The 23,798-nt window shown below is 44.6% G+C and overlaps 1 protein-coding gene across 1 annotated transcript in view; it reads right to left on the bottom strand.

The window, feature by feature from the left end:
- KCNK10 (potassium two pore domain channel subfamily K member 10) overlaps positions 1-23,798 on the bottom strand; it is a 135,407-nt gene that overhangs the window by 4,345 nt on the left and 107,264 nt on the right. The window contains exon 5 of the mRNA XM_060124903.1: positions 2,700-2,886. Within this exon, the coding sequence (XP_059980886.1) occupies positions 2,700-2,886 (187 nt within the window). The remainder of the gene's footprint in view (positions 1-2,699; positions 2,887-23,798) is intronic.

Genomic DNA, 23,798 nt, shown 5'->3' with positions numbered 1-23,798 from the left:
ACGGGTTCGTGCCCCGGTCCGGGAAGATCCCACATGCCGCAGAGTGGCTGGGCCCGTGAGCCATGGTCGCTGAGCGTGCGCCTCCAGAGCCTGTGCTCTGCAACGGGAGAGGCCACAACAGTGAGAGGCCCACGTACCACAAAAAAAAAAAAAAAAAAAAAAATGACGGGCATCCTTCCCTTTTGCTCTTAAAAGTATTGCCAAAAGGTTGTGACATACTTCCAGTGTTCTAAGGCATGCATTCTTCAGATTGGTCTATGTTAGCCCTGGAAACTGCAGTTTAGAAGGGCCTGGTCCAATTGCAGTCAGCACCGTGAATTATAGAAGACCCGAGTCTGCGGAAACTTCAGGACAAAGGAAATATTGCTCTGTAATCTGCGGTGAGTAAGAGAGTTAAAACAGTGCTATACAGGGGACCCTGCTCAATATTCTGTAATAACCTAAGTGGGAAAAGAATTTGAAAAAGAATAGATACATGTATACGTATAACTGAATCACTTTGCTGTACACCTGAAACTAACACAACATTGTTATCAACTCTGCTCCAATATAAAATAAAAAGTAAAAGGAAAAAAAAAGAGAGGTACTCTGTGGGACACATATTTACATGTACAACCACCGTTATCAAAAACCCATGGGGAAAACACGTCCATTTTCTCTCACTCAGTTACAACAAAAACAGACTTTAAAACATTCTAACAATTCTATGTGTTTTTCTGTAGATTTGCCCATTTGCTCCATTAAAATCTTCCATTGTTAAAGATCATTAAAAAAAAACAACAAAAAAACCAGTGCTAGTGGCAGTCACAACCTTACCAGGTAAGTAAACATCAGCTCAAGTGCTGGTGTGTGCTACTGTAGTCACAGCCCATGGTGGCTCATAAGGATAAATAATACATTTAAATCACAAGTAATTTTTTAAACCTCATACTCCCAAGGCTGTGCTATTTCTGCCCCAGATTAACAGGTTGACAGATGGAACTGAGCGCTTGGTTAGAAAGCAGGGTTTACCATAAGTGCCCTCCAGAAGACAGTCCTCCAGACAGGCCAGTGTTAGCACAGGGGGCTCTGCAGCACAACAGAGTGCAAATGATGCTCTGGGGAGCTTAAAGATGCTGGTGAAGGGCTTCCCTGGTGGCGCAGTGCTTGGGAGTCCGCCTGCCGACGCAGGGGACGCGGGTTCGTGCCCCGGTCCAGGAGGATCCCACATGTCGCGAAGCGGCTGGGCTCGTGAGCCATGGCCGCTGAGCCTGCGCGTCCGGAGCCTGTGCTCCGCAACGGGAGAGGCCACAACAGTGAGAGGCCCGCGTACCACAAAAAAAAAAAAAAAAAAAAGATGTTGGTGAAATAGCTCTAAACTGCAGCTGCCGTTCCATGTGTTTACCTGGGACTGGAACCTCAGCTGAGTTTTCCCACAGTGCAGCTATGGGTGATGCTAAGGACTTAACCAGACAGTTGTTCCTCTTACTTTCCTCATTTCTCTGTGTGGTGTCTTTCCAGAGCTTCAGGCCTCTCACCAAATTGCATCAAGTGACCTCTTGCCCAAGCTGAGGATCTGCACAATGGTTGAGCACTGTGCATAAGGAAAGACTGGTGGGGTCCCAGGCCTCGGGCTCTTTGTCAACAATTTTTAATCACTTTGACTTTGCAGTTCTTAGTCCTTAGCCGATAAAAAGGAAGAAAAAGTTAAAACTGCTATTTCTACAAAGTGGACTTCAGTCTTCCTCTTCCCAGTTGGAATAGCTACAAAATCACTCCAGAATTAACCTGGAGACACCCATGCACCTGCTGACCAGCCTTCACACCCTCTCCAGAATTTGCTGTTTTCCAGATTCCGGGAGAGGAGATCCCTGTCCTCTATAAATGTATAACTTATGATAGAGTTGCTTGGTCAGAGTGTTCACTTCTTGAAGTAGAAAATGACCGACTCTCTGACCACCTAGAACTATTCCATTAGGAAAAAGAAGGATGGCCTCCTCCTTCTATTCCTGCCTTCCTACCACACTCGGAAAGTGGTCCACGTAAGATGTCAGATCTCATCTCAATTTTCAAGCTCCCGGTCCCTAGATGCATTTGATGGTGGTTTTCTTTTGCTTCCTTAAGCACAGTTCATTGGCATTTATTTTTACAGTGAAGGCTATTTCTCTTATATACATTCATGCAGAAGCCATTATAATATTATATTCCCTCGGGGCAGTTTTCAGCTCCTGGTAGGGCACCTGAGTCTTAAGTCTTGCATCCGGACATGCCCAGGACAACTTCTGCAGGGACAGTGGCTCTCACCTCAGCATCAGGCAGCTTAATCTGCAGATCACTGCAGACTATACTCTATGCTAATTTCTCCAGAGTTTCATATTTGCCACTTGCTAATATAGCCTTTATCAATTGATTCAAGCAGCCTTAATACAATTCAGAAGTCCAAAATCCAATGAGAAATTCATTTCACTCATAATTCATATGGTGATAAGGACACTCTGCAACCTGGGGAGGCAGAGGCTGGCTTCCTTTCAAGGCAGCAGCCCGCTGCTGTCTACATCGCATAGGACCATGGGCTTGAAACAAGCCTGGGCACAGCAGCAGTGATGCTGAGCCTTTTTCATTTGCTTCTCCCACATCTTTTCTCATGGTTCGGAAAAGCACTGCCGGCAGAATATTTTCCCCACCAGGGCCCTGGTAACTGGGATGCCCAGGGTGCTTACCTGCCACAAAATCACCAAAGCCAACCGTGGTGAGAGTGACCACCACAAAGTAAATGGACTCCAGGGCCGTCCACCCCTCAATGTATTTGAAAATGACAGCGGGGATTGTCACAAACACAACACAGCCGGCCAAGATGAACAGGATGGTCGAGATGACCCGGATCTTGGTCTGACTCACTTGCTTTTTCTAAAGAACAGCAAAAGAGAAAGAAGGAGAGGCAAGTCAGCTCCATCACCCTGGATTCGGAAGACAGAGGTAGAGAAAAAAACATCAGTGGCTTTGAACCTCTCTTTGGTCATGGGCAGCTTTGGGAGAATCTGACGAAAGCTGTGGACCCTCTCCTAGAGAAATGCACATTCAGAAGTTTTCAGGGGGTCTAGGGGTCCTTGGGCAAGAAACGCCACTTAGCTTGGGGTTTAGCCAAAGAATCATGCCCATGGAGTCCAGAGATAGACGGGAGGCACACCGGTGTCCCACTGAATGGCACTCAAGACAACACTGGCATGGCAACTAAACTGAATAATTTACAGACTGTCAAGAGGGGACCCTAGCACCATTACTCAACCAAAGCCACATACTATCATAAATATATATTTAACACCAGAGTGCCCGGACCTTTGTACATTGCTTAGATTGAGTTTCTGCAAAAGTACACATTTACGTCATGGAAATCCTCACCATGTGATCTATTTTCTAGTTATTGCCTTCTGGTAACTTAGCAGAGAACCTCCAGAGTACAGAGAGAACTTTGCATTCATACACCTCATTTTACAGATGCAGAAAGAAGCCAACAAGGGTAAGGAACTTGCATAAAATGTTGCTAATTAGGGGCAGAGCCAAGATGCGAATTCTGGCATGATCTCAGTCCGGTGCGCAGCGATGGAAACCGACTTTCAAGTTACTCAAGGATTCACCAATTCAAAGTTGCCAGAGTGCTCCTCCAAGGACAGAAACCAGACTAACCTCCGTGAAGAATAGGCCTTCCTGTTTCCCCTCTCGGAAGGAAGACTGAGAATAAAAACTTGTCACTGAGGGCTTCCCTGGTGGCGCAGTGGTTGAGAGTCCGCCTGCCGATGCAGGGGACACGGGTTCGTGCCCCGCTCCGGGAAGATCCCACATGCCGCGGAGCGGCTGGGCCCGTGAGCCATGGCCGCTGAGCCTGCGCGTCCGGAGCCTGTGCTCCGCAACGGGAGAGGTCACAACAGTGAGAGGCCCGCGTACCGCAAAAAAAAAAAAAACAAAAACTTGTCACGGAGCGACCTTGTCAGTGTCCAGGAATTCCTAAACTTTCATCACAGCAGGGTCACGTCAGCCAGGTTTCCCAGGACAGAAATGGTCAAGAGAGATTCTTCTACGATCAACCACTCGGCTTGACCAGGAAACGCTAGCCAAGGCAATGACTAGGTCTCCAAGATAGGAAGGTTGATGATGATTCTGTTTCCCTTCCTCTCGTTCGCCTCTTCCTCCTTGACTTACGGAGACAAACCTCAGTACCACCTCTTCCCTGGAAAACGCCAAGGGACAAAAGAGCTGGAAAAGGAGTGGCGAGGCTGCTCTTCTCTGTAATCATGTCTCAAAACCATCCGTCCCACCTGCCTGGGGTCCTGAGTCCCAGGTATGTTCAATATGGCAGAATGGAAGGGGCAGGTAAATGATAGGAAGAGTGGAGAATATTTATTTGCACAAACCTCAATCAGCATTATTTACACTCCAGTTCCTGGATCAGTATATTCCCCTAAATATTTGTAGGAAAAGCTAAAGACATACAATCCTTTATAAAAAGGAGTCAAGTTCTCTAACTCCTAAAAGAGTACTCAGTATATAAAGTGGGAACAGGAAAAAATAAATTGATCCAAGCTTTTATATAGTTCCCTCCCCATCTCCTCAGAAAAGCCATCAGAAAAAAAAAAAAGATAATTTATTGATATTTTTGAAACTGCATATGAAAATACCATTATTCCACAAATGAAAGTACTGTGACAAGATAAATTACCCGAGAACCACAAGGAATGTTTTACCCATTTCATGAATTTCCAAATACGATATTATAGAACTTTGAGGGGACAGTTAAGGCCCCTCTGAGAATCCAGAAAATTAGTTATTATTAGCCTAGTTTTGTTTGTAAACATGTACAAAACTCCAAAGCCCAAAAGGAGATTTTTACCATAGATCATTCAGTTAATCTAATTGCCGGCAATGGGAACATCATTTTCCCCCTCGGTAAATCGTCTCCTCAAATGCATAATGAAATTAAAGTGAATTAAATGTTTGTGAGACACTAGTTAAGTCAGAAATTAGGATGCGAATGCAACTGCAATCCAAATGAGGTTGAGATTGGCAAAAGAGAGCAGCACGTACGGAGGAAGCTGGAGACATTCCCAGGCTCCAGGAGGTGGGCAGAAGGGAAGATGGCACTGGACAGCATTTGTCTTGTAGAGGAGAGGAAGGTGTGTAACAAAGGCTAGATGGTGGAGTCTTAATTGCATTATCTGTTGGAGAGTTTATCTGCAAGGTAAACATTTCACCACTGCTCACTGCCCAAGCCAACCAACATGTCCCTGGGCTGCTTCCTCCAGACATCCTAGGGTGATGCTCAGAGAATCCTTGGAGAATTTAGTCATCGGAGTATTTTAGGGACTTACGAAATCAAGTGTCTTGCATGCACGTGTGTGTGTAGGTGTATGAAATTGCGTATACCCATACTTCACCATATAAGGAAGAGATATGGGTGTAAGATTTTGGCAATATGTTATTCTGAATACTCATGTTTTTGCTGCCCTCTAGACACTTAAAAAGAAAGAACAGTTGCCTTAATTGAACATTTTAAACTGTAGCTTTCAAGCTGGAACCACAAACACGTCATCCAGTGATCTCTGGGCTTCTTATCCTCATTAGCTCTGCACCCATTCACTACTATGGTAAAATAGTGTTTAAGAACTTGGCGTCTAGGGGCAGCCTGCTTGAGACACATCCCATCCCCGCTGCTAAATGACTGAGTGACCTTGGGCAAGTTTCTCAATTTTTCTGGCATCAGTTTCTTCCTCTAAAAATGGAGGTAAGAAAATCCACCTCATAGGATTGCCTGGAAGATTAAATAAGTGTCTAAAAGCTCAGCACAGTGCCTGCTAAATGCCTGATGACTGTTAGCAATCATTTTTGATGTAAAAGTTCAAGGCTTTCCTTAAATGTGGACATTCCCGGATTTAATGTTGCCCTTTGCTATTGAGGAAATGTTCCCTCACATGTGGCTTAAGATAATCTTTGTTTAACTTCAGGTGGTCACTGCTGGTTTTCCCTTCCTGGATACATTATCTCCTATAATTACCTCCTTTTCAATAAGAAAAAAGTCCTCATTCTCCCTTGGTTCTTTTGTGCTGACTCTGGACTGAGCTCTCAGACAGTCTCAGCTCACAATCTTGGAAGCTTTTTTATTTGCCTTTTAATTAATTTCCCCCAAGTTTTTCATCATCCTTCTGAAACTGACAAGAATTGCCGTTAATGGTTGCGGTGTCAGGAACCAGCTGCAGAGGGTCCCTGAAAGGCACAGCCTTTGGGTTCCTTGAACTGCCCCCCTAACTCCCCCACCACTTAGGGAGTCAAGCTGTGTTTCCATGGTGGGGTTGCTAGGCAAAATCCCATTGCTTATTTACCAGTAGGCCGAGCAGCTAGCAAAAAGCTTTGTGAGAGCCCAGATCTGACTGAGCTAATGTGTTTTTAGGCTAACAAAATTGTTATCTGGGAAGAGATGGTTTGATACAATATTTGGGCAGAAGTGATAGAATAGTTGTATATATCTGTCCAAATCTTGTTTTCACACTTTTTGGATTAGAATAGATGATGTGGGTTTTCCTTCTCCTTATGCAGATGGTATCATGCAATACTATTTCCCACGTCCGACTGGCACTAACTGTAGGAATTTTTGAGGAACTCAAACCACACCTCCTGTACAGTTCTTTTAGTTGTCAAAATTATGTGCAATTGTTCCAAAGAGCAAAATACATTTCATAAATAGGAGGCAGGGGACCCAGCTCTAAGAGCTCTCCTTTGAGAGAGGAGGCATGTGCTGACCATTCGGGTAGTGTTTACTTGTTTCAGACCTCAGAGGGCTAAGCCACACATCCAATTCTCATCAAGGATAGAGGTCTTCCCCTGTTGGTTTACTTCCACAATCTTAGGTTAGAGAACAAGTATATTTCTATTCATTTGTGGGCTATTTCTTTTTTGATTTTTTACCCCTCTCTAATATCTATTCTTCTTTTCACTTTTATGAGATGTCTTAGAATTCTGAGGTTAGCAATCCAGATTGTTGTGTATGGCTGAGAAACTGTTTATTTGCTGTGATTTTTAGCCAGGACATTGGGGATTTTATTCAATAATAAAGACACCGTCATAAAAACCCTAGGACGGGAGCTAGACATGCAGAGCTCTAGTTTATGGTTCACTTTTGTTTTGTTGAAATGCAAACACATCACCATGGTAATACAATTGAACTGAGAATGATTTCTCAAAATGGAAAGATAATAGGAGCTGCCTCACAAAAGAGTTGACTTTATTTTCTGATACTATTATGTTTTTCACAAAGATTTCTTTTTTAAAAGTCCAATTCTAACGAGTGGTTTCAACATCACCACGAATAGCCATGTAGTACCAGCAATTCTATGAACTGTGAGGAGAGCTGTTAAACACCATTTGCCTATAATCTCCATGGCAGAGAAACTATAAACACACATTAGTAAGAATTGTGCAGTAAACTCTCCATGGAGCCTACTGAAAATGTCCTACTCAAAAGCAGGATAGTATCTATACCAAAAAAAAAAAAAAAAAAGAAAGAAAAGTTATATCTGACTCTGAGCCACGTTGCAGCATCCAACAGATTTTTGGCCAGTTCAGTGCTTTGCTGGTATGGCCATGCAAAGTTTTTGAAAAAGCTTTTGGTGTATACAATTAAGTTGTTTTTATCACTGAAGTGCCAACATAGGTGCATCTGGGATGAAGAAAAATTAAAATCCAGAAATAATCATAATTCTCAGCTGTTCCACTCCGGAAACAGTTTAATTAAAATCTTTGAAAGTTTTCTGTTCAAAAATTCCGTGGCTTTTAACATTTGAAGATAATTCTCTATTGGAACACAAGATTTTTTTGCACTTAAAATTCAACCAGGTAATTCATTCAGCACATAATTATTAAGAACCTTTTACATGTCAGGGGTTGTTCTAGTTGCAAGGGACACAGGAGTTAAAAAGAGAGAGAGAAAGTTCCTTCCTCATGCACACAAAGTCTAGTTGGCTGGGGCGGGGTGGGAACATCTGAGTCTTTGGCCAAAAAACAGTCTTTGTGGCGCTGTCCATGGTGCCCAGCCCTGGTCTGACCATTGAAGGCAAAGTTATTACCTAATGACATCCCAGTGATTAAAAATATCACCTGGTAGAGAAGAAAGGAATATTCTTGTAGCTATTGTAAGTGGAATCCAAAAGTGTGCCACCCGTAACAGAAGATGTTTGGATCTTTGTTAGCTAAGCACTCAGAAACTATGTCCCAGAAATCAGAACAACACATAAGTGATCACACCAATGGAGGAAACACCCAGCTGTAACCGTGGCTGAGGAATGATCCTTCCCTTTAATTGAGGTATGAAAGGCAGGCCCATGGTAAGGAGAGGAGGCTGGGGACACCTCCTGATGAGCCACACCAACAGAATAACTCCTGGCAATCCTGACAGATGCCACACCCAGCTGCTCACCTATCCAAATTCTAAATGTATTTTACCCAGATTTCAGCAGCAACATGAACAATGTTCCCACCCAAAAATGCCCTCTCCACCACCAAACACACAAGCATATAATGATAATACTACAGTAACTAGGCTACAGACAGCTGAAAGGTAGACTCACTCTTCTCCCTCCCTTTGCTAACGAGGGTTCAAGGTCATAGTTCATTGGCCAAACAGTCCACAGTAGTCAAGACACAAGAGTCCCCGAATAGAAAAAGTGTTCCTTCCCATCCCTGCTGCTTTTTCCCTTGTTCATGGGGCTCCACACGCTGTAACACACAGGCCTCTCTCCAGCCTCTGACTCTGATGCAAGAACTGAGAACTCAGCCTCTTCCTCTCTTCTTCCTTTTGGGAACAAGCTGCCCTCAAGAAGTACCCCCTTGTGGGGCTTCCCTGGTGGCGCAGTGGTTGAGAGTCCGCCTGCCGATGCAGGGGACACGGGTTCGTGCCCCGGTCTGGGAAGATCCCACATGCCGTGGAGCGGCTGGGCCCGTGAGCCATGGCCGCTGAGCCTGTACATCCGGAGCCTGTGCTCCGCAACGGGAGAGACCACAACAGTGAGAGGCCCGCGTACCACACACACAAAAAAAAGTAGCCCCTTGTGATCTCCTGTCTAATTCTCAGGTTGTACTAGGAAACCCGTTTTTCCACAAATATAAGCCAAATTCTCCAGTGTTGAGGGGACATAGTAACATTAGGTTGGGATCATCATCTCCTTTGTCTTATTTCTCAGTTGGTACATACCTTGGGTGGGAAAGAGGGGATGCTGTTTATTTGGTTCTTTCAAAGACCCCAATCATCTCAACTCTGTTACCATGTTTGTTTTAAAAATTTTGGCAATAGCTCAGTAATTACTCCACTATAAAGGGGGGAAGGAAGTCAGACCACGTACTGTGGTGCAAGTTCTTTTCAAAGGAAGGTAAATTCTCTTCTTTAGATTGTGGCCCCTCACCAGGAAGGAACACATGTAACAAAAGGGGAAAAGAAAGAGTGAGATTACAGTGGGCCTCCTGCTAAGAATGCTCTCCTAAAAGAAGATAAGGAATTGGGAAAGACAAGTCCTGGCTGGAGCTGTCTAGGAGAGACAAGAACCTTGCCCAGGGTCTGGCGGGGGGAGCAGGGGGAGGGGCTTTGGTGGGGTGGAGTTGGGGAGCAATGATCATAATGCAGCCGCCTAACACACGAGGTAAGTAAAATGCTCACTTGCCCCACTGTGGCTTATCAAGGAGCTCTTCACTCTTTCTCGTCCTTCCTGGCATCTCTTAGCCATGTCACTGTTGACTGGAACCAGCATCTAAGAGCACCCAGGAAGTATGGGAGAGAAGAAAGCCTTCAAATGCCCTCACCTTGGGTATGAGTAGCCCAGAGAGAAGGCATCTGTGAGCTTCTGGTGGGCTTCCCGGAATGACTGTCTATATGTCCAAGAATCAAGATAAGTGACAAACAAGCATGTATTTTCTGTGGTCTTATTTATCTTGCCTGTTGGAAGATTTGAAGAAAGCCCCCAAGATCAGCCAGATTTAGGTCAGCAGCTAAAAAAGCACCTGGATATTATTGAGTCAATCTCTGTAAAAATTCCTGAGTTTTATTGGGGAAGTGGAGAGCAAACCCTTTCCCAATGGTTACACCCTTTCTTTCCTTCTTTCTTTCTTTTTAGACAGATATTTTTAACGAAAGCCCATAGGGATGCTCATCCACATAAAACTATAAAGAATAATGAAATAAGCATTAAGAACTCATATAGGGAAAAGATGTGTGAACTACAAGAGAAAAAAAAGGCAATGAGAAGCAAGAAAAATTAAGAAAACCTTTGAGGGGCTTCCCTGGTGGCGCAGTGGTTAAGACTCCGCCTGCCAATGCAGGGGACACGGGTTCAAGCCCTGGTCCGGGAAGATCCCACATGCCGCGGAGCAACTAAGCACATGCACCATAACTACTGAGCCTGTGCTCTAGAGCCCGCGTGCCACAACTACTGAAGCCCGCGCGCCTAGAGCCCATGCCCCGCAGCAAGAGCAGCCACCGCAATGAGACGCCCGCACACCACAACGAAGAGTAGCCCCCCGCACCCAATCACCGCAACTAGGGAAAGCCCGCGCACCGCAATGAAGACCCAACACAGCCAAAAATAAATAAATAAATAAATTCATTAAAAAAAAATTTTTTTTTTGGAGGTATTAGAAGGCTTTCAGCTGGGCTTGTACCTCTCTGTTTGAGAAACAAAGAAAACAGAAGAGAAAGAGATATGCTTGACCTTTAGAGTTAGACTGGAAACAGAGAAGTTTAAATAAGAATGGAACACAGCTTCATAGAAAGTCACCCAGAAATAAATCTTACACTGGGAAGCCCTGCACTGAGGGAACTTGACAGAAGCATCAAGAACAGAGAGATTTTCTCGAGCAGAATATTTCCCAAGCTGTGAGTGAAGCTGAATCCTATAACTTTTCTATTCTTTCATTCAATAAACATTTATCAGGCACGACTCTCCATCAGTTACAGGGCTAAATCCACGGGTGAGAAGAAACAAATGGCCCCCAGCCTCACAGAGCTAGTCGGGGCAAGACAAACATTAAATAATCACACAAGCAAGTATATCATCACAGCTTGAGAGAAATGCCATGAAGGGGAAAGAATTCACTGAATGAGAGAGTATAACAGGAAGAACTGATGACACTGTTTGCCTGTCCTGTTCTCCCATATATATGGCCCATATATATGTAATACCTCAAGATTCACCCATAGTAGTAAAGGGGGTTACTGCAAATGATTCAAGGCAGGAGACTGGTGCTGGAGAGAAACAAGCCTGCAAGGAGGCCAAGGAGGTGAAGGAACTCAGACTTAATGTACTTTTTTGGTTGATTCCTGCTCCTGGCAGAATTTTCATTGATAGCCTCATGGCAGAGTCGTCCAAAGTGGGTATCTCAACATCCTGATAGACTTGTCCTCTTTGTATCTTACTCAAGTTTTATACAAATCCCTCAAGGACATTCCAAGTTCCAAGTGTGTATGCACTGTGAGCAAATAAATCCATAATTCATCTATGTTTATTCATCTATCATTCTTCCATGATTATTAAAGAGTAGCATTGTTCTTTAATTTGATTAGAATGGATTTCATTAGAATGTGGATTTGATTAGACATGACCAGACAGAAGCCTATTGGTATTACTAAATGAACACACACAATAAATGTCCCAGTTGTTAGTTAATTGGCATATTTTTTTTTCTTTTAAGAGAATTAAGTTATACACAAACCCTTTAATGGAGCTTAATGTAAATGACTAAAGTATACCTTCATCTTTCATGAAATGACTGGGCTGTTTAGCTATGCAAATGATAGCAGGCGTGGACATCACATGCTCTATAAGATAAAATAGTAAACAGTGGTCCACTCTTAGGTAGGAGTTGTGTCTCTGCAGGTAATAATTTCTTTAGAAAAGTATTCTCTTTAAACTAGAAGTATTCTCATCTAGTTTTAGATGACTTCAATCCTGCAAAGTGTTTAGCAGAGACGCATGCTTTATTTGAACCGTTCTCCACAGAAGACCAAAAGCGGAGACCCCAAAGACAATTTTGTAAAAAGACATCCAGGCTTCCTGATGTTCTCCTCATGTTGAAAAAAGACTAGAAAATGGACTTGGACCCACCCTGGTAACACACAGCCTGCAGTGTGCTGTTCATGACCATCGTGATGCTGTTGAAGGCCAACTAACCACCCTATTATCATGCTGTGATAGATTAGATCACAGGTCATGACCGCTTTAGAGGACCCCAGTCATTCCTTTTTGTCCACCCATCATCTGAACCCCCTTCTTTTGTTTGGTGAAAGACAGAGACCTCCTCCCAGCACAGAAGCTGAAGAATGCCAGCTACTCACTTTCCCAGCCTCCCTACTACAAGGACACAAGCATGCAACCCAGGCTCCCCCAACCAGAGAGATGTAAGTCAGACTTTGAACAAGGCACTACTGGGCAGATGTGGCAGAGTGGATCATGAAGTGTTCATCTGAAGGTTTTCTGTGTTTTCCTCCCTCTCTTTTCTCTCTCTGGCATCCCAAAGGCCATTCCTAAATGAGGGGTGATGATTCTCAGAGGCATCTTACAGAACCACTTCTTCATCTCCCAGAGACTAGATAAGACTTGGCTAGGGATGGAGACAGAGAGGGGGCAGAATGGCCACTCAGCCTGGAAAGGGAGGAGGGAGGAAGGGACTGAGTCTCCCTAGGGTCTTCCAAGCACAACCCCCAGTGTGCAGGACCAGAGGCAGAGAGGAAGGGATTCGTTGTAGAGCTCTCTCCTAGAGTGGGCACCCCCAGCTTCACCACCTGTGCACAGCCCACCTCTCATGAGTCCTGGATCCTCCTAAGTCTCTTCAACAAAGACTGAGGGACTTGGACACTGAGTGGGGTAGAGATGAGGAGGGGAGAAACTTGGCCCTGATCAAGGTGGAATTGAGTAGGACCAGATGGGAGCTTCCAAGGTGCTGGGGGTGGGGAGTGGGAGGGGGCAGGCAGCAGTGAGCACACCAGTGGTGTTGCAGAAAGAAGCATGGACCATGTGGACTCCGTTCCGGGACTGGTAGCCCCAGTGGTGGTCAGTACAGCATCCAGGGCCCAGAATCAGTGGGGTCAGCAGGGCTGGCTGCTGTCTGTGCCAGGCAGACAGAGCAGTGACTTCTTTCAGGTCTAGCTCTATGGGTAGCTGTTCTTGGCTGGGTACCTTCCAAGTATAGGTCTCCATCCACCTCAGGGATGTGATAGTTACACAACAGCATTTAAATTTTTTTTCTTTTTTGCTTAACTTAGCCATAGTTGGTTTCTCTTGATTCAGCTAAACTGCCACTCCTAGAGGTGAGGGTAAAACTAGCTTCAGCCACTTGGAGGTGGGTCAGGGACATAGCCCCACAGAGTCCCCTGCCACTGCCAGACATCTGGACTCCAAGATCAGCCAGAGATCTGAACTCCAAGATAACCAGATGTGATCTAACTGCTTTGGGTAATATCTCTCTGACATTCCTAAATCTTCAGAAAAGTCTCTTTAAAAATTGCAGCTAGTTTCGGCTGTGGTATAGAAGAGGCTATATCCATTCCTGGGATGAAGGGTTATAGCGAGCGTGGAGGCCCAGCCTCCTTCCAGGCCAGCAGGGCAGGAGCAAGTACCAACCAAGGCAGAGGGGTCTGCCACCTGCAGGAGGGGGCCAGGAGCATTGCCAAGAGGGGTCCGTGGTTAGAGGCAAGATTGGTAATCTGGAGGAGTTGATGGGGGAGGACACAGGCTGTGGTCAGGACAGATGTGGGCACACATGAGTGATACCCCCTGCAAGTACTAGAAGAAAAGACAGCTGGGAGGGGCCTGCTGGGGGGCCAGTGGAGCAACAGGCATTAAGGCTACATATAGATGCAAAGAGAAAAGACTCAAAAGTACAATTATCAGCGTCTTAACGATGGATCTCTTTGGGCAACGGATTTTCATGTGATTTTTTTTCTCCTTTGTACCCTTCTGTGTTTCCAAAGTCTCTACAACGACCATCTATTCCTTTTGTAACCTTTACAATGAAAGAAAAGGAGGAGAGGTGGAGAGAACGAGAGGGAGAGCGAGAGGAGGAGAAAAGGGAAAGACAGAAAGTGTCGACCGTGCTCACAAACACTGCAATATTTCCCCAGAGAAATAACACGAAGCCCTGGAAAACTGTGCAGTTTGTCTTTCTTTCTTTTGGGAAGGGGTTGACAGCCATGCCTTTGAGGGAAAACTAGAGAGAGAAGGAAAAGTAGCTACTCCCTGTGGTAAAGTAAGAGAGATGGGCCTTGTCTGAAGCTTCAGAATCCCAGGGACGGTTGCCAGAGGTGGCAGTGGAAGCTGTGAGGACGTGGCCTTGTTCCAATTCAGTAATTGCATCCTGCCTGCTGCCCACGCCACCTCCCCTCCCTCCAGAATGCGGCAACCCCCTTCCTGAGCAAAGCTGTGGAGGAGTCCCACTGTTGGCAAGCGTGTGCCATCCCATCTCATCTATAACTCCAGTTATTTTTGCATCTTACTCTCTAAAGGGACTGGATCCTTTACTGGTGCCCAAACACTGCACCAATCTATGCTTCTGTGTCTTCTTCAAGGTCGTTCCATCTGCTAGGATGTTCTTCCATTTTTTACGCTTGGAAAACTCCTGTTCATTCCTCAAAACACAATTCTGACATTACCTCCTGCAGGAAGCCTCTGCCTTGTCAGTTACCGTGTCCTCTTCCCTGCCGTCTTTATTCCTTGCAATTCACCCCGAACTGCTGTCTTCCTGCATGTGTGTCTCCCTACCTTTGCATCCCAGGTGCCCTGCACCATGTGTTTTTCTACACTTGCTTCCTCTTTCTTGGCACCTGGGGAAAATATGAGAGCCACTGTTTAAGGTAAACTGTTCTATGAAGGAACTAAAACTATTCATCCAGCAAGAGATAAAGTGTCAGGAGTTCCTAATGTAAGTTGCTCATAAGAGTATATATGACAGGCCCAGGCAATGGACATACACACGCATGCACACAGGATGTTTCTGTTGAATTGAATTGAATATTGACAGCACAGGAACTGCCTCAAGGAGAGAGTCTTGACATTTGAACATGGCCATTTACAGGAAATTATACATGTATAGTCCTGAAAGTTACACAGGAGCTTCCTGGAAGTTTTTTTTATAACCCCGTTTGGTTTATAACACCTGAGGAGGTGACTGGTAAATCTGTGAGGGTGTTTGTGCTCTCCTGGCACATAGTAGGTGAGGACAAGAATGTTTAGACATCCTATAATACAAAAGTGAGTGTCACGAAGCAGAGGATTAGCCCAAAGTTACTGTGAGTTCTGAACAACCCACTGAGAAAAATGTATGTGTATGTATAATTACCTGAGCTGAGAATGTAACTCCCTTTTAGGTATACATACACACACACACACACACACACACACACACACACACACACACACACAATTTTTTGCACAGTTTCAATATAGGCTGAATTTTATAAGACTGTGACTCCAACATAAATTGCAAGAAGGCTGAATTTTGACGAGTTGGAACCTTGCCAAGAGCTGTTCTCCATCTTGGAAAACCCCATCACTGGCAGGAAAGTCCCTTGTGGCAGCTTAGTCACTGACACCACACACCTGGACCAGCCTCTGCATCCTACATGTAGATGCGAGGGTCTCACTACTTCAGTACTTCTCCTGGGGATTCATGACCAAGCACCTATTACAAAAACATGATTATTTTATTATAAATTACCTTCCTTTTATTCCTCCTTCATCTTGTAGCTAGAAAATGGTGTGTAGGTAAGTTGTACTACCTATGAAATTTGTTTCTATGTAGTAAAGGGGCAGTAATAGTTGCTCTAAAAGGGGGTGTTGGGTATTACAGGGATGAGAACCACTAAGAAAGTTAACTGTACATTGTATCTGAGGTTGACTTGAGAATTCTGTAAGATCACACTTACAGGTGTCTCTCGATGAGATAAAAGTCCATGTGCAAAAAGCATTATCAGGGGACAGCTCCCCTACTGGACTGCCCTTTCATCAAAATAATTGCATCTCAAAGGTTAAAGCTATTTGGTTTTTTTTTCCACTGACGTTTATTTGCATGCGATACTACTTTTGATTTCAAGGGCATTTTCTGTATCAAAATGTATGATTGTAGTCACGCTCACTCACTCCTTCCCCAGGTGTGGGTGCTGGGCCCTGCGCTGGAAACTGTGCTGAACGGGCAGACAAACCTGTCCTCATAGGGCTGATGGGGGTGAGAAGAATCAAACATGAAACTCAGATTCAAGGAGATGAACATTACCTAGGCATGTGAGGTGCTATGGGAGTGCAAGGTGCTGACCTTATTTAGGACTCAGAAAACCCTCCCTGAAGAGCTGACGTTTATGCTGAGAGCAGTTGGAAGATGGGACAGTGTTTGAAGCACCATAAATATCACAGCGAAAATCTGGAGATGAAAGAGGGTGGCACTCGGTGCAAACACACAGACCCTTGGAATTTCCCCTGTGAAAGCAGAGATTTCTCCCCAAACACGATCATCAAGGATCTTACTCTAAGAAAGAATGTTAACTGTGAAAAACTTTAAAAAATTTTTTTAATAATTTTGTTGAAGCATAGTTGACCTACAACACTTATATCAGTTTCAGGTGCACAATATAGTGATTCAATATTTCTATATGTTACGAAATGATCACAGTAAGTCTAGTTACCACCTGTCACCGTACAAAGTTATTCCAATATTATTGACTCTGTTCCCCATGCCGTACATTTCATCTCCATGACTCATTTATTTTGTAACCAAAATTTTGTACCTCTGAATCTCCCACACCTATTTCACTCATTTTTTAAAAATTCGACCCATATGAATTTTTCACAAAGTCTGGTTGGTGAATTCATTTTGTTGTTGTTGTTGTTTCCCTAATAATGGGAGAGAATCTGAACTCAAGACATTTCTAAAAATATTATTAAAACTAAAGGCATGTGATCATTTTTTTAAAAAACTAGAAAAGAGACAGAAAGCAACATGCCCATTTTTCAGGCAGGAAGCAGTCTCATCCACCTTCCAACTACCCCTAGTAGAGGCTCCCGAAAGCAGATGTCACATGTTTATCCGGCCATCTGGGCAGGTCTTCTTCCTCCTCTTCCCTGGGGAAAAGGTTGACAAGCCTCCAAAGGGGAGGTAGAAGAGAAAGACACCTACCAGAAATACAGAGTCAAAGGGCTAAGGACAACTGAGACTTTTTTCAAGAGCAGCAGAGACAAGAAGCAAACGGCGACGTCAGGAAAAGGATGAAAGCCAAAAAGAAAGTGGTAATAACACTGCCAGAGCACCATATGGCACTTAGATGGGACGCATTTCATTTGAAATGTTGATATTTGCTTTCTTGTTGGTTTTGGTGCCAACTCTGTTACCGTCCTTGATAAAATTCATTTTGAAAAAAATCACACGGAAGCTTCTGTGTCCTATCCTTAAAATCATACATAAATTCCTTTGCTTTTTTTTTTTTTTTTAACTGCATGCTCTAGAATCCTGTTTCTAATTGTTCAAACTAAAGTGCAAAGCATTGATCAAATCAGGAGGGACTGTCCTGGTGACTGATGCGAGATGCCCGTCACATTCATTTGTGCCTATTCAGCAGTGAGACGGAAGCTGGGGGAGGGAGGGAGTGTGGATGGGGAGACAGCCAAATATTAATAATAATAATCTGACATGAGCCCTTCAACCATTCCCCAGGCTCAGGTAGAAATATTGTTGATGCTTTCTACAGTAAAATTCATTTCTGCCAAGGAATGGAAAAAAACTAACCCAAGGGACATTGTTCAGTCTAAGTGGAACCATGGTGGCAAGAACGCAGTATCTAAACACCAGCACAGCAAAACCCGTCTTCCAGGTGGGGGGGTCCCTCGTTGATATTTCAGGAGCCATTTATCTTTGGGGAAGAAAGCCTTGGAAGTCTTTGATGCTTTATGAAAAATATGTACAGGTCTGTGTGTTCAAGACCTAGCAAGAGCACATGCAAGCTGAGAGGCAAGCAGCATGTAGCTAAAATAAATTCTTTTTCGTTCTTCGATTTTCCTTTCACCAGCATCTATCTATGTGGTGGAATATCATGGACATGTCTGCGTAAGCAGTTGCAGTCAGTGAAATGCAGTCAAGGATGAAATGCACAACCTCCCCGCTTGCTCAGATGGAAAACAGAGCTTCTGGATTCTTCCTTTGCTGAATCATGGTCAGTGCATCTTTTCCTCCCAAGGCAATGACTGACGATTGGAGCTCTATCCCAGGCCCACGTCCTCCTGCCCATGGGATTCCCTCTGTCTGTTACTGCCCTTTTGCCTCCATTTCTCCAGCCCCACCCACCTCCACATCCATTCCAGGAAGGGTAGCACTGAAACCTGCATCAGTAAGCATCTCTTCTTCAGTCGGGTTTGTTGGAGGGAGACGCAGAGCCTACACTCCCTGGGTGTGTGAAAAGGAATCTGGTTCATTTCTCTTTCCCCTCCAACAAATTCACCATCAATACTTATTTACTGAATGCCTCTAAAGCACTTAGCACTGAGCAGGTACCAGAGGGGAACGGAAAAAGAAAGGCAGAGTATCCCTTAGCTTCAGAGCCCTTATGTGTTACTTAAAGAGAACAATCCATTAGCTACACAAAACAGGTCCATCATTGAAAAAGTGTGTGACGTCAAATACACAAGCTAGAATTCACAAGACCCTCCCCTGGGCTCGTAAGCTAACAATGTGCTTATCATAACAATGAATAACATTTATTGAGCGCTAACTGGATGCCAGGCATTGCTCTCAGGCATCAACTAAGTGCCCAAAGAGATAGCTACTATTTTTTTATCCCCATTTTTCTAGTAAGGAAACTGAGGCACAGCCCGGGGTCACGTGGCTGGTGATCAGGGCTTACGCACTGAGGCCATGTGACTTCTGAGGCCGCCTGCCCCAGCCCTGGTCTCACTATGGACACTGGTCTTCATACATGTCTGTTTTCTCCTTGGAAGAAGGGGCTGTCTTTGTTTATGGCCATGCCCCCACCCTGCTGAGAACACAAAAGGCGTTATTTGATAACTGCTTATGAAGTCGACCTGGGGAGAGGTATAAAGGAGCAACCCGAATGGGGAGCTGGGGAGTGAATCATTATGAGGTGAAGAAAGGATTTCAGAGCATCAGCAAGGCCAGGTGGAAACCAGGCATCAACAGCATGTGAGGCCCAGGTTGGCCTGGTGGTGAGCCACCCTCCCTCCTAGCAGCGCTGGTGCATGGCCAGAGCTAAGGAAGCAGAGTGGGAATAAGCACAGGGACACAGCTGGAGGTGAGAGTAGAGGAGGGGAGAGAGTTTAAGAGGGAGGCAGGGCCCAAAGCACAGCCTCTCCACTTTGCCCCCCATGAAACAGAATGACAGCCTTGGAGCAGCCCAGATTTCAGAGGACAATCAGGTAGCAGGTTACCAAATGTTGTCTTTGTGGCCTATAAAAGCTGAAGAAAAAAAAGAAAAGAAAAGAACAAGTGCCGGTGAAGATGTGGAGAAATTGGAACCTTTGGGCATTGCTGGTGGGAATGTAAAATAGTGCAGTTTCTCAAAAAATAAAACACAGAATTCCCACATGATCCGGCAATCCCATTTCTGGGTATATACCCAATTAATGCAGGGACTTGAACAGATACTTGTACATCCATGTTCATGCAGCATTATGCACAACTGCCAAAAGGTGAAGCAACCCAAGTGTCCAACGAAAGACAGATGAATAGATAAACAAAATGTGGTCTATATATATACAGTGGAACCCATCAGCCTTGAAAAGGAAGGAGACGCTGACACATGCCACCACATGCATGAATCCTTAAAGACATTACATTAAGTGAAAGAGACCAGTCAGGAAAGGAGACGTACTGTATGAGTCCATTTATATGAGTATATTGAGCAGCCAAATATATAGGGACAGAAAGTAGGATAGAGGTTGCCATGGGCTGGGAGGTTGGAGGGAATGAGGGGTTACTGTTTAATGGGCCCAGGGTTTCGGTTCGGGAAGGTGAAAAAGTTGTAGAGGTGGATGGTGGTGATGGCGGCGCAGCAGTGTGAATGTGCTTAACGCCACTGAGCTGTGCACTTAAAAATGGTTAACATGGTAAATGTTATGTTATGTGTATTTTACCACAATAGAACAAAATAGACCTAAAGAAAAAGCTGAAGCAGGCTCTAAAGTATCCAGCAAATTCCTGGGGACACCTTAAATGAAGAGACCCTCACTGAAACAGTGACTATGGCCAGGACCAAAATGTTCATTCCCTGGAAACAGTGCTGATTTGAAAAGCCAGGGTTGCCCTGTACTTTTGTACTCAACTTTTCTGAGTATGGGAATCCCTTTTGAACATTAAAAAAAAAAATCCTCAATCCCCACACAATAATAGGACGTTTGGTACCCATTGATTGTGCAAACCCATAAAGAAAAAAAAAAGCTACTATGAATCCAGGAATCATATTATTAAATGAACTTAAGTGAATTATTGATGACTACCCCTCTACGTACATTTGGGAAAGGGTAGTAAGTATATAAAGGAGACATTATTTATTCTATCTACCAATAATGCTTGATGCACAAAATGATGCTCTAATCCTTTAAAATCGCAGCTCAGGCCCCTGGGGACCCACCACCCACAGGGTGAGAACCACAGCTCTATCCCAACAAGAGACTAAAACTCAGCAGTAAACTTCCAAGATATAGTGCAAAACCATTAAGTCAAAAATGCTATGAGGCACAAATGCAGCTCTCCTCAGAAAATAAAAAACAAAGCATTTTCTCCCCCAAAATACAAAGTGTAATTCCTCTAACAGGAATGCACGTTTCCTAGGCTCGATCAGTTTGGGCAGCCCTTCCTTACTCAAAGCCATCAGTCTGCTCTGCAGTGTGACCATACCATGCCTACCATGCTGTCACCCCCAAGGGAGCGGCTTCTTTGGGGTCAAAGTTCAGAACACCAGCACACCTCTCAGTAATGATGTAAACACTTCCCCTTTCCTAAAACAAAAAGTTCTAAAGCAACTTGGAATTTATCAATGACCGCTGACATACCAGTCATAGACCACATACCCTGCTCCAGATGGGCAGACTCAACGGTTCAACAATGGCATCTCTCAATTTTTAGGAACCTAATTTGTCAGAAGACATACTAGAGTGTTTTTTACTCGTTTGGCTCACAGAGGTAGCATGAGGTTAAGTGTAAAAGAAAAAAAGTTTTTTTAATATTGATAAATGTAATATAAAAAAGGTAGAGAGTTCTATAAAAGGGTAAAGGATTATTATTCTATTGTATGAGTGTCCTCCAAAGGACCCAAACTATCCTGTAAAAACTGGTGATGAAAGGTGAACATGGGAAATCATCCACCTATTAAGCTGGTTTTATGATACTAATAAAAATGTGAGTACTAATAAAATTCTTGGATTAAATTCATAACTCAGAAGTACCTGGAAGTTTTAAAAACAGCTTACCATACATACTAAGGCATCACTGGACTTTCAGTAGTTCCAAAAGGCAAAGATATAAAATGTTTTCATCAATAAATCCCCTGGGATTCTAGGAAGTGACCAACTCTTCCATGGGCAAGACCTGGCAGGTAAGGAATACCCATATAAACGTTCCAGAGACCTTCCTCGTTTGGACGGTAGTTTAGGAAGAGCTTCTTCCACCACTTTCCCTGAGGTTAGGACTGAGTGAAATCCCCAGTGGGAATTAAAATCTTGCTGTTGATGCCCTCAGACTCCAGGTTCTCAAAACTGTTGAGGCAATCTGATGAATCCAGAAAAAGAAGAATGCTTTTGGAAGACAAGACCAGCTGCCTCGGCTCACCAAGAAGCTTGGCTTAGAGCTGTGTGTTCCCCTTATTGTCAACACCGAGTGGGCTGTACACAGTGGAGAAATGAACACAAGAGTGGAGAACACAGTCTGCCTGGCCACCCGCCTCACAGAGGTGGGCCCAAATCAGTCAGCCGTCGAGACAGTACAAGCCCACTTTCATATTATAAGCCCACCCTCACGTTAATCACACAGCAGACACGAGCAAGCGGGCATTTAATGAAGTCCTAGGTTAATCTCCAGGAGAAGAGAACACCAAGAAAAGATGTTTGCCAATGAGGAGCCAGGTGAAGGAGCTAGAGCAGGTGCAGAGAGAAGAATCCGAGGCAATGGTCCAATTCAAAGTATCCACAGATGAGATAAAGCTGGAAAACTAAAACGCTTTGGGAGCAGATAAAATGCTATGAGGCACAAATAGGTTTTCCTGCTGGAAACCTAGGAAGAATTATTTTTACTTTATGTTATATAAATAATTATAAATTATCCCAAGTCCAGGCTCACTCACGCCACCAGGGAAGCCCCAGGCAGTATTTTAAGTAGTTATATTTTAGGCAGATTTGATAGCCTTGCTGTTTATAGGAAACAGTGAAGATGCATTTTAAAGGCCATTAAAACCTCCCATGGTGGGCTTCCCTGGTGGCGCAGTGGTTAAGAATCTGCCTGCCGATGCAGGGGACACGGGTTCAAGCCCTGGTCCGGGAAGATCCCACATGCCGCGGAGCAACTAAGCCCGTGCGCCACAACTACTGAGCCTTGCTCCAGAGCCCGCGAGCCACAACTACTGAAACCCACGCGCCACAACTACTGGAGCCTACAGCCCGTGCTCTGCAACAAGAGAAGCCACCACAGTGAGAAGCCCAGGCACCATGACAAACAGTAGCCCCCGCTCACTGCCAACTAGAGAAAGCCCACGAGCAGCAACGAAGACCCAAGGCAGCCAAAAATAAATAAATAAAATAAATTTATAAAAAAACAAACAAACAAAAACCTCCCATGGTGATCCCAGATGGCAACAGGAAACACCAAAAGGACACTGGCCAGTTATCAAAGATAGACAAGAACGAGGAAGAATCATATATTAGATTAGTCCCCAGTGGGCCAGCTAGAGAGAGTGCTGAGATGGTATGCCTGCTGAAGAGTAGCAGAACCAACTATCTTTGTATATATCATCAGAATCAAGTCCCCAGGCATGTTCCCTTATTGGTGAGAAATGATCTTATTCCCAGAGTATAAAATTTCTAAAGCCCTCTTCAAGGACCCATCTGAGAGAAGAGAATTCCGAGTGGGAACGGCACTGGCATTGATGAACTGGACAGGACCATGGATGAAGACCCCAGAGCTTGTATGGAAGATTCAGCCAGGGGACCAGGGTCCACCCCTTGGGACCTGTGGGGCAATTGATCCCTTAAATCCCAGCAGAGTCATGGTTCTTACCTGGATGATTTTGCCCTCAAGGGGATATTTAGTCATGTCTGGAGATATTTTTGGCTGTCGTACCAGAAGCACTGATGACACTGGCATCTAGTGAATAGAGGCCAGGGAAGCTGCTAAACTTCCTACAATGCACAGGACAGGTCCCATGACAATTATCCAGCCCAAAATGTCCATAGAGCTGAGGCTAAGCAAGCCTGCATCAGAGGAAGGGAGAAACGAAGGACCATCGTGGACAAACTGTGTCACGGCTGTGATTAAGAGATGCTGTGTAGACTGTTTTGTGGATGTCACTTATATAGTTTGTCCCAAGTGCACATCTGGGACAATGTTTTTTTTTTTTTTTTTTTTTGCGGTACGTGGGCCTCTCACTGTTGTGGCCTCTCCTGTTGCGGAGCACAGGCTCCAGACGCGCAGGCTCAGCAGCCATGGCTCACGGGCCCAGCCGCTCTGCGGCATGTGGGATCTTCCGGGACCGGGGCACGAACCCGTGTCCCCTGCATTGGCAGGTGGAATCTCAACCACTGCGCCAC

This window comes from Lagenorhynchus albirostris, chromosome 1 (assembly GCF_949774975.1).
Source record: "Lagenorhynchus albirostris chromosome 1, mLagAlb1.1, whole genome shotgun sequence".
NCBI lineage: Eukaryota > Metazoa > Chordata > Mammalia > Artiodactyla > Delphinidae > Lagenorhynchus > Lagenorhynchus albirostris.
The sequence above is the reverse complement of the archived record's forward strand: the minus strand, read 5'-3'. Positions and strand labels throughout refer to the sequence as shown.